This window comes from Bombina bombina, chromosome 2 (genome assembly GCF_027579735.1).
Source record: "Bombina bombina isolate aBomBom1 chromosome 2, aBomBom1.pri, whole genome shotgun sequence".
NCBI classification, from domain to species: domain Eukaryota; kingdom Metazoa; phylum Chordata; class Amphibia; order Anura; family Bombinatoridae; genus Bombina; species Bombina bombina.
In genome coordinates, this window is record NC_069500.1 from 468,387,627 (window position 1) to 468,402,425 (window position 14,799).

Here is a 14,799-nt window from a genome sequence, read left to right on the forward strand (position 1 = left end):
TCACAGTTGCTGAAGTCCGGCAAAAGATCTTCATCCCAGCTGCGAAGCATCTTCAGCCAGGCGGCTCCATCTTCATCCATTGCGGGACCGGCATCTTCTTCATCCCTGCGGAGGCAGAGCAGTCAATGCGCGGAGGTCCATCGGTCCAACGTGGAGGTCCTCTTCATGCGATCATCCTCTGCACACTGAGGATTCAATGCAAGGTACCCATTTTATATTGGGGTACCGTTGCATTCCTATTGGTTGAAAAATTTAAATCAGCCCATAGGAATGAGAGCTGCTTACATCCTATTGGCTAATTTAAACAGCCAATAGGATTTAAGCAGCTCTCATTCCTTTTGGAAATGCCCTACAAAAGGCCCTTTTTTTTTTTAAGATTAGGCTTTTTTTTTTTTTTTTTTTGAGTTTAAAGTTTTTTTATTGATATTAATCAAGAGAAATAAACATAAACCGAGGAGACGTAGCTCCAATCCAACAGCATAAGGTTTGCAGAGATAACAGGGGAGGAACTGCGTCCAACGTATAAGTACACCATTTCAACACTTGCAATAAATGTAAACAGGGTCGACCTGTCAAGTCTTGATTCATGACTGACAAGTCTGAGATTAGGGGGGGGGGCATAGTGGCTGAAATTACAAAAGACTCACCGGGAGGGAGAGAGGAGAGTGGGGGAAGAGAGGTAAGGAAGGGGGGGAGGGGGAAAAGGCTGGAGGAAGAGTATGAGACGGAGAATGGAGGCCATCTAATTTAGGTTACGTTTTATGTTAGGTAGGTGACTGTCTAAAGTGGGATATAGATAAGGAGCTATGTGTCTTGGGCAGTTGCGTTGGGTTTCCAGTCTGTATTTTGAGACTCCTTCCAGTCAGCCCAGGTCAATTCAAATAGGTCAGATTTATTTAGTTTGTAAAAGATTTCCTTTTCCATTGTGTAGATATATGCCATATTATTGCAGATCATCCCCCAACTTGGAGCCCTTTCCTTTTTCCAGGAGCATGCAATAGAGTACTTTATAGTCATGAATAGGTATATGCAAATATACGCCTGATTTTTAGGTAGAGAGTGTAGGTTTAAGTGAAGAAGGGCTGAGTCAGCTAGCCTGGGGAGCCTGATACCAATACCCTGCAGCACCGAAAAGCTCTTTAGCCATAGAGGCTGAATCGCGGGACACTCCCACCATATGTGTAGTGCGTTACCCCTGTGGCCACAATTCCTCCAGCATTTGGGGGACACTGTCGGGAATATTTTCGCTAACCTAGTGGGTACATAGTACCAATGAGTTAGTAGTTTGAAAAAGGTTTCATATAGCGTTGTGCAATGTATGGCTTCCTGGGTCAGGGAGAAGGCTCGTTCCCACTCTTCAGGAGTAGTGCGCCTACCCGTCAGCGTCTCCCATCGGGAGAGATGGGGAGGAGTTTCTGGGTCTTGGGACCCACCTAGTAGCATATAGTGGACCGAAAGGGGCCTACACAGCCTATCTCCCCTTGCCCAGGTAGACTCCCATAGGGTTAAAGGTCTGTCAAGGTTAGGTTTAAAACCCCAACTGCTTAAAAAGCTCTTGAGCCTCTGGTATTCAAAAGATAAATACGACGGGATCTGGCCCTCGGCCCTAATCTGGGATAATTGTTTAAAAGAGTCTCGAGGAGACGTGGACCAAAGGTCCGCTATATTATTAATTCCCAGTTGGACCCACTTATTAGGGTGGGAGTCTTGGAGGCCCGATAGTAGGCCTGCTATGGAGGCGACTGGGGAACGGTGCGGTGCTATAAGGGGATTATGCCGTATTTTATCCCAAAAGCCAAGGCATTCGCAGACTACTGGGTTGGTTAGGGCTAGCTCCCTACGGCAATGTGGCGGGGTCCAAATCAGATCCCGCAAGGCAATATGGAAGGGCAGCGAAGCCTGTTCTATAGATTTCCACTTGGCATCCAACGACTTTACTCCCCATTGAGAAACATGGGTAAGCATTGCACCCTCATAGTACCGTATCACTGACGGAGAAGCAATGCCCCCCAAAGATTTAGGAAATTGGAGTACTTTGTGTGTGACTCTAGGGGGTTTATCTGACCAGATAAATTTGGTGAACCCACTTTGGAATTGAAGGAGCAGATGCCTCTGTATTTTAATGGGCAAGCAGCGGAATAGGTACATTAGCTTGGGGAGAAAGGACATTTTCAACACCGTGATCCTACCCAGCCAGGATACATGCTGGAGGTTCCAGTCCTTCCGTAAAGAGCGGAGGGAAGCTAGGAGAGGAAGATAGTTGTCTTTGTTTGAGGAAGATTACTAGAGATCCTGACTCCCAAGTGTAGGACAGAGTGTTCCGTCCAGTCAAATTTATATGACTCAGTGAGAGAGACTAAATGTGACTTCATAAACCCCTGCGTATACACTTGTGTTTTTGACAGATTCAACTTGTAGTAAGAATGGGCCCCAAAAGTGGTGAGAATATCCAGGAGCCTAGGTATCCCCTGATCAGGGTGTGACATGAATAAAGTTACGTCGTTGGCAAAGAGTGCAATTTTGTGTGAGGTGCCCGACAAGGTGATTCCTTTAATTTGGGGGTCAGTCCTGATCTGCTCAGCCAGGGGTTCTATAGAGAGAGCGAACAAGAGTGGCAAAAGGGGGCACCCCTGTCTGGTGCCATTTGTGATAGGGAAGTGTGAGGAATGAAAACCCAACCCGCGCACAGAGGCGGTAGGAGTGGAATACAGGGCTTGAACGGCCACTATGAAGTCAGGGGGGAAATGGAATCTCTGAAGGACTGCCCAAAGGTACTGCCATCTGACCCGGTCGAACGCCTTCTCGGCTTCGAGAGAAATGACAGCAAGCGGCCTACGAAGTCGTGAGGCAGAAGTGAGTATGTTAAGAAGGCGTCTCGTGTTGTCTGGACCTTCCCGGAGGGGGACAAATCCCACCTGATCCGAGTCGATAAGGTAAGGAAGAAATTTAGCAAGACGATTAGCAAGTATCTTTGAATAAAACTTGATGTCCGTATTGATCAAAGAAATGGGCCTGTAACTCGCACAAAGCGATGGGTCCTTGTCTGGTTTGAGGATGGTGACAATATTGGCTTCTAGAAATTCACTCTTAAAGTGGCCCTCCTCTCTAGCCAAATTATAGAATTTTAGAAGTAAGGGGGCCAGTTCCTGAGCATAAGCCTTGTAGAAGTGCGCCGGGTAACTATCTGGACCAGGAGACTTAAAAGACTTTGCGTTCCTAATAACTCTCAGGACCTCTTGTAAAGAGAAGGGAGAGCTCAATACATCTCGTTGTTCTGGGGTAAGCGTAGGGAGCGACAGGGTCTTAAGGTAGGTCTCCAGGACCTCCTGGGAGGAGGACCCAAGAGACTTGGCGGTGGCTATATTATAAAGCTTGGCATAATAATCGGCAAATGCACTGCCTATCTGGGACGGGATCTGAAGAAGAGATCCTGATGATCGTATGGAATGAATTCGGGAAGCACCCAACCTATTCCTGATCTTGTTTGCCAATAGGGTATCAGCTTTGTTGCCTTTATGGTAAAATAGGTGCTTAAGCTTTGTGAGGTTTATTTGGGTTCTGCGCAGTTCAATCCTAGAAATGTGATCTTTAATCTCAATAATTTGAGATGTGGTCTCCGCTGTGACTGCACTTCTGTTGCATGCTTCTAGTTGTAGCAACTTAATATGGGCTTGCGAGAGGGTGAGACCTGCCTGCTTTCTGAGGTGCGATTGTTTAGTGATAAAAATACCTCTGATTGTAGCTTTAACCACGCCCCATAATGTGTCATCCCTGACCGTGAGGTTGTCGTTAGTTTGAATAAAGTGGGTGATATCTCTTCGAAGTTCCTCTCTAAAGGGCATGTCCTCTAAAATCTGATGGGGTAGTCTCCATTTGGGTCTGATGTGAGTAGTGTTGGAAGAAATTATGTCGGCCTGAACCAGGTCGTGATCAGACCAGGCACAGAGGGAAACTTTGGTTCTCTGAACTAAGTCAAGAGTGTCAGCTGTAGAGAAGATATAGTCGAGTCTTGAGTATAGCTTATGAGGGTGTGAGAAGTGGGTATAGTCGTAATCCTTAGGATGCAAGGCTCTCCATATATCGTACAGGCCCGAGTTAGACATTATTTGCCTAAATCTGTGTGAGAGTTGTTTAGCTGGGGAGGGCGTTAAATCAGTAGACTTGGGTCTTCTGTCTAATAGATGGTCCCAGACCATGTTGAAGTCACCAGCTACTAGGACTCTCCCCTGTCGAACTTGAGAAAGAGTATGGAGAATGTGTTTAAGGTATCGTGGTTGCTTGGAATTTGGAAGATACACGGATACTAGGGTATAAGTGACATGGTTTATTTTGCAGATAAGGATAATAAATCTGGCCTGAGGGTCTTTAATGACATATACTTTCGAAGGCCAGACACTTGTGTAGCAATATCGCTACTCCTCTGGCTTTTTTGGTGAAAGAGGCAGTTTCAATATGAGTATAGGACTTGGAGGTGAGCCTGAGAGGCTCCTTGTCCAGCCAGTGGGTCTCCTGAAGGAATACCACATCTGGATTGTGGTGTTTCATCGTCCTAAGTAGGAGGCTATGTTTATGGGGCGAGTTGAGGCCTCTAACATTCTGCGTCATGAGCCTAATGGTGGTCATAATTAATAGGGGGGGTGTGGTAAGGGAGCTCTTATGGGGGACTTGGGCTGTGTTGTAGATCGGGGGGAGGACAAAGTGAGTGGCAGAATAGGGGGGGGTGGGAAGAGAATGGGAGGGGGAAAGAGAGCACTAGGAAAAGCACTCGAGAGTGTGGTGGAAATAGTCCACCTCAAGGAGTCCTAGAGTGGACTTCTATGTGGGGGCGGAGCAGAGGAGGAAATTAATCTAAGGAACACAAAGTTAGGAGCATCATTAACCCTTTAAGGACACAGCTTTCAGTTTGCTCAATTGTTTTATGACGGAAAAATTCCGTCATATGTCCTTAAGAGGTTAATAACATTAACAACAGCAGCCCCGCTCTGCTATAAATAATTACTAAGATAAGAACCAACATTGAATTTGTACTAAGTAATTTACTATAGAATAATGATATAGTAACCAGCAGAATAAACTTAAACAAAACACATTCAACAGGTATTGCAAACACATAACTACGAACCTAAAAAACAGAGAACCACCAGGTGGCTAGAAATGGATATAACATTCCCCCTGTAACATGGCTGTAAAGGACAAGCCTCAAGAGTCAAGAATGGACTGAGGTAATTTTGCCCTTTTAGCTCTTTGGTCGCTGACAGTACACTCTGGGGCGGAGGCCCGCAGTTTCGGGTATGGAGGGTCTCTTTGGGGAGGCGGTTCCGGCCTAAGGCCCCAGTTAGTGAGAAGGGTTAGTCCCTGGTTCAGGGTTGTGGCAACATAATTTTGGTTGTCTTTGGTAATGATAAGGCGAGTTGGGAATCCCCATCTATACTTAATGTTGTTCTTCCGCAAAGTAAGAGTGACAGATTGATAGTGGCGTCTCTGTTGTAGAGTATGAGCCGAGAGGTCAGGTAGGAGCTGAATATCTTGAAATCTCTCACTCAAAGTTGGTTTCCTGAAGGCTGCCTGCATCAGCCTATCCTTAAACAGAAAACTATGGAAGCACACTATTACATCCCGCGGTTTATCTTGAGCCACGTTTCTAGAGCGCAGTGCCCTGTGTGCCCGCTCCATAGTGGCGGTCAGGCCCTCTGGGCTGCCAATCAAGGAGTGATACAGTTCTCTCAAGAAGTCTTGGAGGTCGGATGGAGCTACCAACTCCGGTATGCCACGGAATCTGATGTTATTGCGTCTGGATCTGTCCTCCACCTCCGCCACCTTGTGTTCCAGTAGCGAGATTTGGTCAGCCAGACTCTCCGAGTAGGCTAATAGATTGGATTGATCCACCACCACGTCATCTTGTTTCCTTTCTAGGGCATCTACCCTTTCTCCAATCTCTGAAATCTCTTTTTTAAGCTCTGCTGAACTTCGCTGAATTTCCTGCGTGATGAATTTGGTCTGTGAGGCCAGCAAATTCTTTAAAGATTTCTCGGTGATGTAATGTTGTGAGGCAGATGCGGATTGGACACTAGATTGGGACTCCTCATCTTGCGAGTCCGGGTCACTCAACTCTCCTTGGGGTTCCATGTCTGGGCCCTTAGGCTGCTGTGAGAAGTGGTCATAGACTGTCTTTTTAGATTTCGAAACAGACTTAAGGGGTTTTCTACCCATGTGCGGCATACTGTTGTCAGTGTATAGAGACAAGACACTCTGAACCCAGGAACTCAGAGTGTGTTTGCAAGAGGCTGTACTATTCTGCTGGAGGAAAATGGGGTTAATGAATCATAGCATATGCAAAGGTTAAGACATTACTCTAGAGATTGCAGAGCGGGGCTGAATACCATAAAAGTAGCAGCACTCACATTTTAGATATAAACACAGACATACAGTGACTTAACCCTGGTCTCTCACCTCAGGGATGAGGGGGATACGACCCGAAGGAAGGGGGAGGGTTGGTGGAAGTGACCCACCCGGGCAAGCCGAGTGGGAGCGGGGAGGTGAGGGAGTGGCAAACAGTGGTGATAAGGTCAGATAGACAAATCAACGATACGATAAAAACTAAGCGGATGTCAGACCAGTATGGTGGCGGATCTGACGCACAAAAATCTTATCACCTCACTCTTATATAGAAAGGTTAAGACTAGGAAGCAGACTAATATTACAGCTAAGTTAGACTAATTGCAAAGAGTTGGTGTGGCGACTAATAGTTTAAAGAGTCTGTGAGACACAATCCCCCTTTTTTTTTTTTTTTAAAGTAATATGTCCGAAAGCAACTCTTATGGTCAGGGGGGGGTGACCAGCAAAATCTAGTCAGCAAGGGGCCCTGGTGGGGGCACTAGAGTTGGGGCTGAAGCTTAAACCACTATAATCCAACTCACTGATAGGGCACAATAATAGTTTATAACCAAACAAAACGCCAGCCTTATGGTGATTTAACCCTAGGGCTAATTATATGGAGTGAGATTGTATAATTAGCACAGATTACCAGGCCCCAGGTATGCAGATAAATAGAATAGCTTTGGGCAGGTATATGGACTAGGCTGGAGTTCAATAACCTGCAATAAAAGAACAGTACCTTCTAACCTAACTGCTGGTGTATCACATGAATGGGAAGCTGTATTAACACTTTGTTATATAATATACTGATAAACCTGTGGGAAAAAGGCGTATAGTTAAGGCAGTAATACGAAAATACACTCCACCTCAGGCTATGAGCCTAAGTACAATGAAGCTGACAGCAGCTGGTATGGATGAAAGAGAGATTAGAATGATCATGTCCCTAAAGCAAGGGCTGTATACAATCCCACTACAACAAGAAGATTGTGCAACTTTGAGGGTACGTTGTAGGGACTTTGGTTCAAAATGTGGCTGCAAAGTCAAGTTCCCAGGCCCTATAGGTATGAATATATCCCACAAACCTAGACCTCAGATAGGGGGGTGAGGTAAGGGTATGCTGCCCCCTCAAGTGTTGAAGACAAATGTCCTGCTATGTAAAACAGCTGCAGATTTTGTTGTAGTCCCCAGGTACAATAGGGTCAATGGACTATCGTATGAAATAGGGGCTGCTTCTTCAAAGGAGATATTACTTATATATGTGGCTAAGGTTGTTTAGATAGTTCCGTGGTGCTGGCTTCTAAATATGGGTTGTTCTCACTAAGGTTAAACCCTTGTAGCTGGCCTTAGGGGGCCAACAGTGATCACGGCCCACACTGTGTTCCAAGGGTATAGCTAATTCCACCTCCCGTGGCCAGCCGTGCTAACAGGCAGGAGGATAAGGGGTTTTTGTCTGTAAGGACCTGGATGTCAGCCTGTACAGGGCTCAAAAGTTAGCAGTGTGCTGCCAACACCCCGGGGTCTGAGTGAGCTGTGTGGAGTGTCAGATAACCTGACAAAATCTTACCCGGTACTAGGAGCAGAAGGGCTGGTGGATCGATCTTTCAGCTGGATGCCTGTTCTAGCCCGGCGTAGGAACAAGAGGGCCTCAAGATGGCGGGTGTTCGCGCCCTTTTTCCCTCACTGATCTGTGCAACAGTTCTGGCACTCTCCTTGGATCCGTCTGCAGCCTGAGGTGTGCTGGGGGGTAAGTATCTCGCCAGTGAGATCGCTAATGTCCCTAGAGATTTCCAGGCAGAAGTCCCGACCAGAAGTCTACTGCTCCCCTGCAGGAGCTGATGGCGGCTGATCGCTCCGGAGCGGGTCCCCGACCCTCCGGAGCGGAGTTAGTTGATGGCGGCAGAAATCAGGTATTGGCTGGTGTGAGGGGTGTCGGTTACTCCGGAGCGGAGCCCCGACCCTCCGGAGTAAGAAGACAGCTGCGGCCAAAGGTGAGGGACTGCTGTAAGTTCCGCAGGCTTCAGGCGATGACCACTTGAGTGGTGGTAGTAGTTGAGCGGCTAGATGGAGATGACCAGGCAGATGGTAATTAGAAAGCCTGTAGGAGAAACACCAATCCTTCGGGTTAAAGTTGGCGTTGGCCTGCACTCTCCCCAGCAGTAAGCGGGTCCGCTCGCCACACTGTAGATGTCCTCCTCTGAGATGGCTATTAGCGTTGGTGGGATGGGTGGAAGAGGTCACCCTACGATAAAATAGTGTCCATCTACTAAAACTAATAGCTTAATCGTTTACTAAAGGTCAAAATCCACACTTTATATGGCTCTTTTAGAAGTTTTGCTTATGGAGCTCAGCTTGCACACGGCATTTTTTTTTTAATAGGCCGAAAAAGAAATGAATGCCCATATAAATGCCCTTTTCAGGGCAATGGGTAGATTAGGTTTATTTTTGTTTTGCGGGTTTGGGGGGGTGGGGGTTTGTAATGTTAGGGGGTGTTTATTTTTAGTTTTTTGCAAAAGAGCTGTTAACTTTAGGGCAATGCCTTACAAAAGGCCCTTTTATGGGCCCTTGGTAGTTTATTATAGATTAGGGTTTTTCTATTTTGGGGTGTTTTTTTTTTAAACAGGGTATTAGAATAGGAATAATTTTTATTGTTTTGGATAATTTAGTTCGTTATTTTTTGTAATGATAGTTTTTTATATTTTTTGTAATTTTAGTTTAAATTTTTTTGTAATGTTAGGTTTTTTAATTTTAGTAATGTTAGGTTTTTTATTTTTAGTAATGTTAGGTTTTTTATTTTTAGTAATGTTAGGTTTTATTAGTGTAAGCTTAGGTTTTATTTTTATTTCACAGGTAAATTTGGATTTATTTTTAAATAGGTAGTTAGTTAATAATTATAATTTTAATTATGTTAAAGTTAGATGGGTGCTAGGTTTAGGGGTTAATATAGTTAAATTTAGGTTGTTGTGATGTGGGGGCGGCAGTTTAGGGGTTAATAGGTTTAGTTAGTGTCGGCAATATCGGGGGAACTGCGGTTTAGGGGTTAAAAGGTTTAGTTAGTGTTGGCGATGTTTGGGAACTGCGGTTTAGGGGTTAATAGGTTTAGTTAGTGTTGGAGATGTTTGAGAACTGCGGTTTAGGGGTTAATAGGTTTAGTTAGTGTTGGAGATGTTTGAGAACTGCGGTTTAGGGGTTTAGTTAGTGTTGGCGATGTTTGGGAACAGCGGTTTAGGGGTTAATAGGTTTAGTTAGTGTTGGCGATGTTTGGGAACTGCGGTTTAGGGGTTAATAGGTTTAGTTAGTGTCGGCGATGTTTGGGAACTGCGGTTTAGGGGTTAATAGGTTTAGTTAGTGTTCGCGATGCTTGGGAATTACGGTTTAGGGGTTAATAGGTTTAGTTAGTGTTGGTGATGTTTGGGAATGGCAGTTTAGGGGTTAATAGGTTTATTTAGTGTTTAGTTAGTGTCGGCGATGTCGGAGAACTGCGGTTTAGGGGTTAATAGGTTTAGTTAGTGTTGGTGATGTTTGGGAATGGCTGTTTAAGGGTTAATAGGTTTATTTAGTGTTTAGTTAGTGTCGGCAATGTCGGGGAATGGTGGTTTAGGGGTTAATAGGTTTACGTAGTGCTGGCGATGTGGGGGATGGTGGTTTAGGGGTTAATAGCTTTATTTAGTGTCGGAGATGTGGGTGGCGCCAGCGGTTTTGTTTCGGCAATAGCTGGCATATTAGTTATGTTAAATCGTTTTTTTCAGATCCTTTATCCAATTTAACTTAACATAACTAATTTGACGAAACAAATTTTTTTTTAAACTTAACTAAACTAATTTGCCGAAACAAAATTATTTATTTAACTAATGAAAACGAAACTAAACACATTTTTTAGCATTGCACATGTCTACAATTAACCCTAACCACAACCCAAACCCACCTATAATATACCCCAGTCATCAATAATTAACCTTAAAGGGACAGTCAAGCGGTTTTAGATAATTTTGTTTCGGCAATCGCTTTTTTTCGGATCCTTTCGTTTTTTGGGATCCATTCTTTATTCATGTGCATTATTTAATGCTAAACTTCAGAATAGAATAATGCATATTAATAAAGAATGGATAGGAAAAAACAAACGGATTAGAAAAAATGATTTAACTTAACATAACTAATTTGCCAAAACAATTTTTTAATATACCCCAATCATCAATAATTAACCTTAAAGGGACAGTCAAGTCCAAAAAAAACTTTTATTATTTAAATAGGGAATGTAATTTTAAACAACTTTCCAATTTACTTTTATCACCAATTTTGCTATGTTCTCTTGGTATTTTTAGTTGAAAGCTAATTCTAGGAGGTTCATAAGCTAATTTCTTAGACCCTTGAAGACTGCCTCTAATCTGAACGCATTTTGACCACTAGAGGGCATTAGTTCATGTGTTTCATATAGATAACATTGAGCTCATGAACGTGAAGTTACCCTGGAGTGAGCACTGATTGTCAAAAGAACTGAAATAAGGGGCAGTTTGGAGAGGCTTAGATACAAGGTAATCACAGCAGTATAAAGTGTATTTATATAACAGTGTTGGTTATGCAAAACTGGGGAATGTGTAATAAAGGCATTATCTTTCTTTTTAAACAACAAAAATTCTGGTGTTGACTGTCCCTTTAAATGCAAACCCTCTTCTAACCAAAATTAAGCCTAACCAGGACATGGCTCTCAGCCCAAGTTATTCCTAACCACAACAAGCCCAGCTAAATTAGACCAAAGTGAAAACCTGCCAACGTTCCTAGCCCCTCAACTACAATCAACCCCTTTAAGCCCTAGTTCCTCTACATGACCTCCCTGAAAATAATTCCCCTACACTAACTATCCCCCAACTGCTATACCCCAATAATTAAAGGATGTTTCTAAAGGATTTCCCTTCTCCACTAGTCAACTCCCAAGGAGACTTTACCATAAAGGGGCATACCCAAATATCTAAGGATTCCCACTCTAAACGTTAAATACTACAAAATTAAAAAACATCTCCACTTCAAATTAAAAAGCAACACATATTATACTGTAATCCTTGTTCTAGTATTGCCTATCTGGACAACAGCAACATTGCTGTTAGTCTAGTTCAGGAATTAGTTATCAGACTAACCAATCATGACTCAAGAAGTGAGAATGATTAATATAACAACTGAGCCCTCCTACTTTTCATTGATATATGGATTGCAATTAGGCTATCACTTGCATACAAAATACAACTGGATGACATATGAATGTCAAATGTATTTCAATTGTGCCTCATAGTAAAAATATTTGGAACTACTTGATTATATGTCAGGAGCACCATGAGTAAATGATCAATCTTCGAAAGAAGGTATCAGCTCAGTTTAAAAATGAACAGTTCATCCAAAAAGGGCAAATTCTTTAAAAATTTAAGTTTCTCCTCCGGGTATCAGTGCATCTAGGGTGTTAGTTGCCAAATGAAAAAATCATACATTGTGTATTATTGCCTACTTATACTTCTTCATTCACATTATTTTAATTTTGACATCGAGATGTTAAGAATAATTACATTGCCCTCACTTATTCAAGCTTCTCTTACCTTTCATGGTTGCAGCCATTAGAGGGGCCACCATCTGAAGACCCACTTTGTGAACAAGAGGAACATGAGGATTTGCGTGTGCTTGGCTGCCACATAGCAGGCAACCCTCCCCCCTGAGGGTCTATTAATTCTTGAGCTACTACAGAGAAGGAAGAAGCTTGTTAATCCACGTTCTTCCATGTACACCTATTAATTGGAGCAAAACCACTGATATCCAGCCACAAAGAAACCACTAGTTTATAAACTGCACTCATGAAGCATCAAGAAACTAATTGAGAGATATATTTAACCATTATGTCATTACTTTTAAAAAACTATATACTCAGTGTGTATATAATTTTAAACAGAATTGGCACAAGTCTCGTAGTACAATTACTTAAATCTAATTTCAGTGTCTGAAATAAAAGGGCATAAAACACATTGGCCTAATCCAGTGAAAACAAAAACTGTTTTGGTTTAGCTATTTCTATACATAAACAAAAGCGTCTATTAGTTCTGTGCACATTATAAATGGTGATCTGCAACCCCCCAAAACCTATCCATTGCTTATGTTGTTAAAAAAAAGATATGGAGACATATGAGAGGCGAGAAGGAAAAAGAGTCTAACTGGCTCTCCCAATGTGTTCCCATAGATCCCAGTAGAAGATTGTGTCCTTCAATTTAAACAATCCAAAGAAAAACCTGCGAGCCTCCAGGCAAACATCAAAAGATATTTGTTCAAAAATACAGGACATGGAAACATAAAAGGTAGCTAAAAACATCAGAAGGACTAACACTACTCTGCCAGTCTGACGCGTTTCGGCTGAGTTGCCTTAGTCATAGACACGGGCATGATACACTACTTAGTGTTTAAATATCATAGTAATAGACATGGGCATGATACACTAATTAGTGTTTAAATAGCATAGTAATAGACACGGGCATGATACACTACTTAGTGTTTAAATAGCATAGTAATAGACACGGGCATGATACACTACTTAGTGTTTAAATAGCATAGTAATAGACACGGGCATGATACACTACTTAGTGTTTAAATAGCATAGTAATAGACACGGGCATGATACACTACTTAGTGTTTAAATAGCATAGTAATCAACATAATTAATCACGGCTGTAGTCCTTAAAGAAACAATTACACTAAAGCCTCTAATGAGTTGGCATAGAGACACAGCATTCAAAAATCTGATTTCAGTTATAAATCAGTAAGCAATTTAAACCACATACATTTTACAAAAAGATTAGCTTACAACTTAAATAAAAAAGAGAGAGAGAGACAGTTCAGTGGCAAACAACAGTCCCTGAGTAGTTTGATTAATCCATTATTTGGGGACAAAAGTTAAGAAATAATTAACATATTAAATTTAGCTACATTAATCGTACTTAGTCTATACTCAAGCTGTTAATTTTCTTGACTCAATAGTAAAATATACTAATGTTACTGCTATAGCTTTAGTTTTCTTAAAAAAGTATTCTCCCCTTCTCATGGACCCTAAAGTTCCCAGTTCAAAATTAAAAAGCCAGTTATGCTTGCCAGCCCCTACAAAAAGTCTATCTGTTGCACATTCTTATTTCACCCGCAACATATACATAATAAAGAGTGCACAGACTTTTACATTGAAGGACACAATCTTCTGCTATAAATAGGCAGCTTGGGATACTGCAACCGAAATCCACATAAGGAGTTGCTTCCTCGAAACGCATAGTGGGGATTATCAGGCCAGTTTTGTGGAGTTGAAGTTTCTGAGTCTTTACCCAACAGGCTGTGTACCCTGTATTTTTGGACCACAATTAGATAATTTCAGTATACCGATACTATATGTTGATGCAATACATGTTATTTTTTTAATATATGTGATATTCATTTGGTGTATTGAAAATAGCCATATATTCTCACGTTTACCTGTGGTGAATATTTTTTAAAAATATAGGTGCTCTCTTTTAAGGTATGTTTTATAGCTGCATTTAAAGTTTTATGTAATTATTTTATTATTAGTTTTTTATAATTATCAAGATATTGAACTAGAACTAGATTTCAGTGTCTCTAAACAGACTAAAGCACTAACTTATTTTTCAGCATAATGAAAGAAAAAATTGGGGTTTTATGCCCCCTTATTAAAGTTAAAGGACCAGTAAATACAGAAGATTTGCATAATCAATATATGCATGATAACAAGACAATGCAATAGTACTTAGTCTGAACTTCAAATGATTAGTAGAATTTTTTTGGATGAATTTCAAAGTTATGTCTATTTCCACCCCCACTGTATCATGTGACAGCTATCAGCCAATCACAAATGCATATACGTATATTCTATGAATTCTTGCACATGCTCAGGAGGAGCTGGTGACTCAAAAAGTGTAAATATAAAAAGACTGTGCATTTTGTTAATGGAAGTAAATTGGAAAGTTGTTTAAAATTATATGCTCTATTTGAATCACAAAAGTTTAATTTTGACTTGAGTGTCCCTTTAAAGGGATACCACACCCATATTTATTTCCTTTCATGATTCAGATAGAGCATGCAATTTTAAACAACTTTCTAATTTACTCCTATTATAATTTTTTCTTTGTTCTCTTGCTATCTTTATTTGAAAAAGCATGAATCTAAGCTAAGGAGCTGGCTCATTTTTGGTTCAGAACCCTGGATAGCGCTTTCTGATTAGTGGGTACATTTAGCCACCAATCAGCAAGCGTAACCCAGATGCTGAACCAAAAATGGACCAGCTCCTTAGCTTAGATTCCTGCAGCGGATTTTGAGTAATTTGCAAAAGCACTTTTTTTCACAGAAAGGGTGGTTGAAACATACATTAGAGGCGGTAAAAACAAACATTGTGGGGGACTT

At 41.8% G+C, this 14,799-nt stretch overlaps 1 protein-coding gene across 1 annotated transcript in view; it reads right to left on the minus strand.

The window, feature by feature from the left end:
- Nucleotides 1–14,799, minus strand: part of LOC128647017 (small G protein signaling modulator 1-like) — a 692,799-nt gene that overhangs the window by 124,193 nt on the left and 553,807 nt on the right. The window contains 1 exon segment of the mRNA XM_053699830.1: nt 11,955–12,093. Within this exon segment, the coding sequence (XP_053555805.1) occupies nt 11,955–12,093 (139 nt within the window).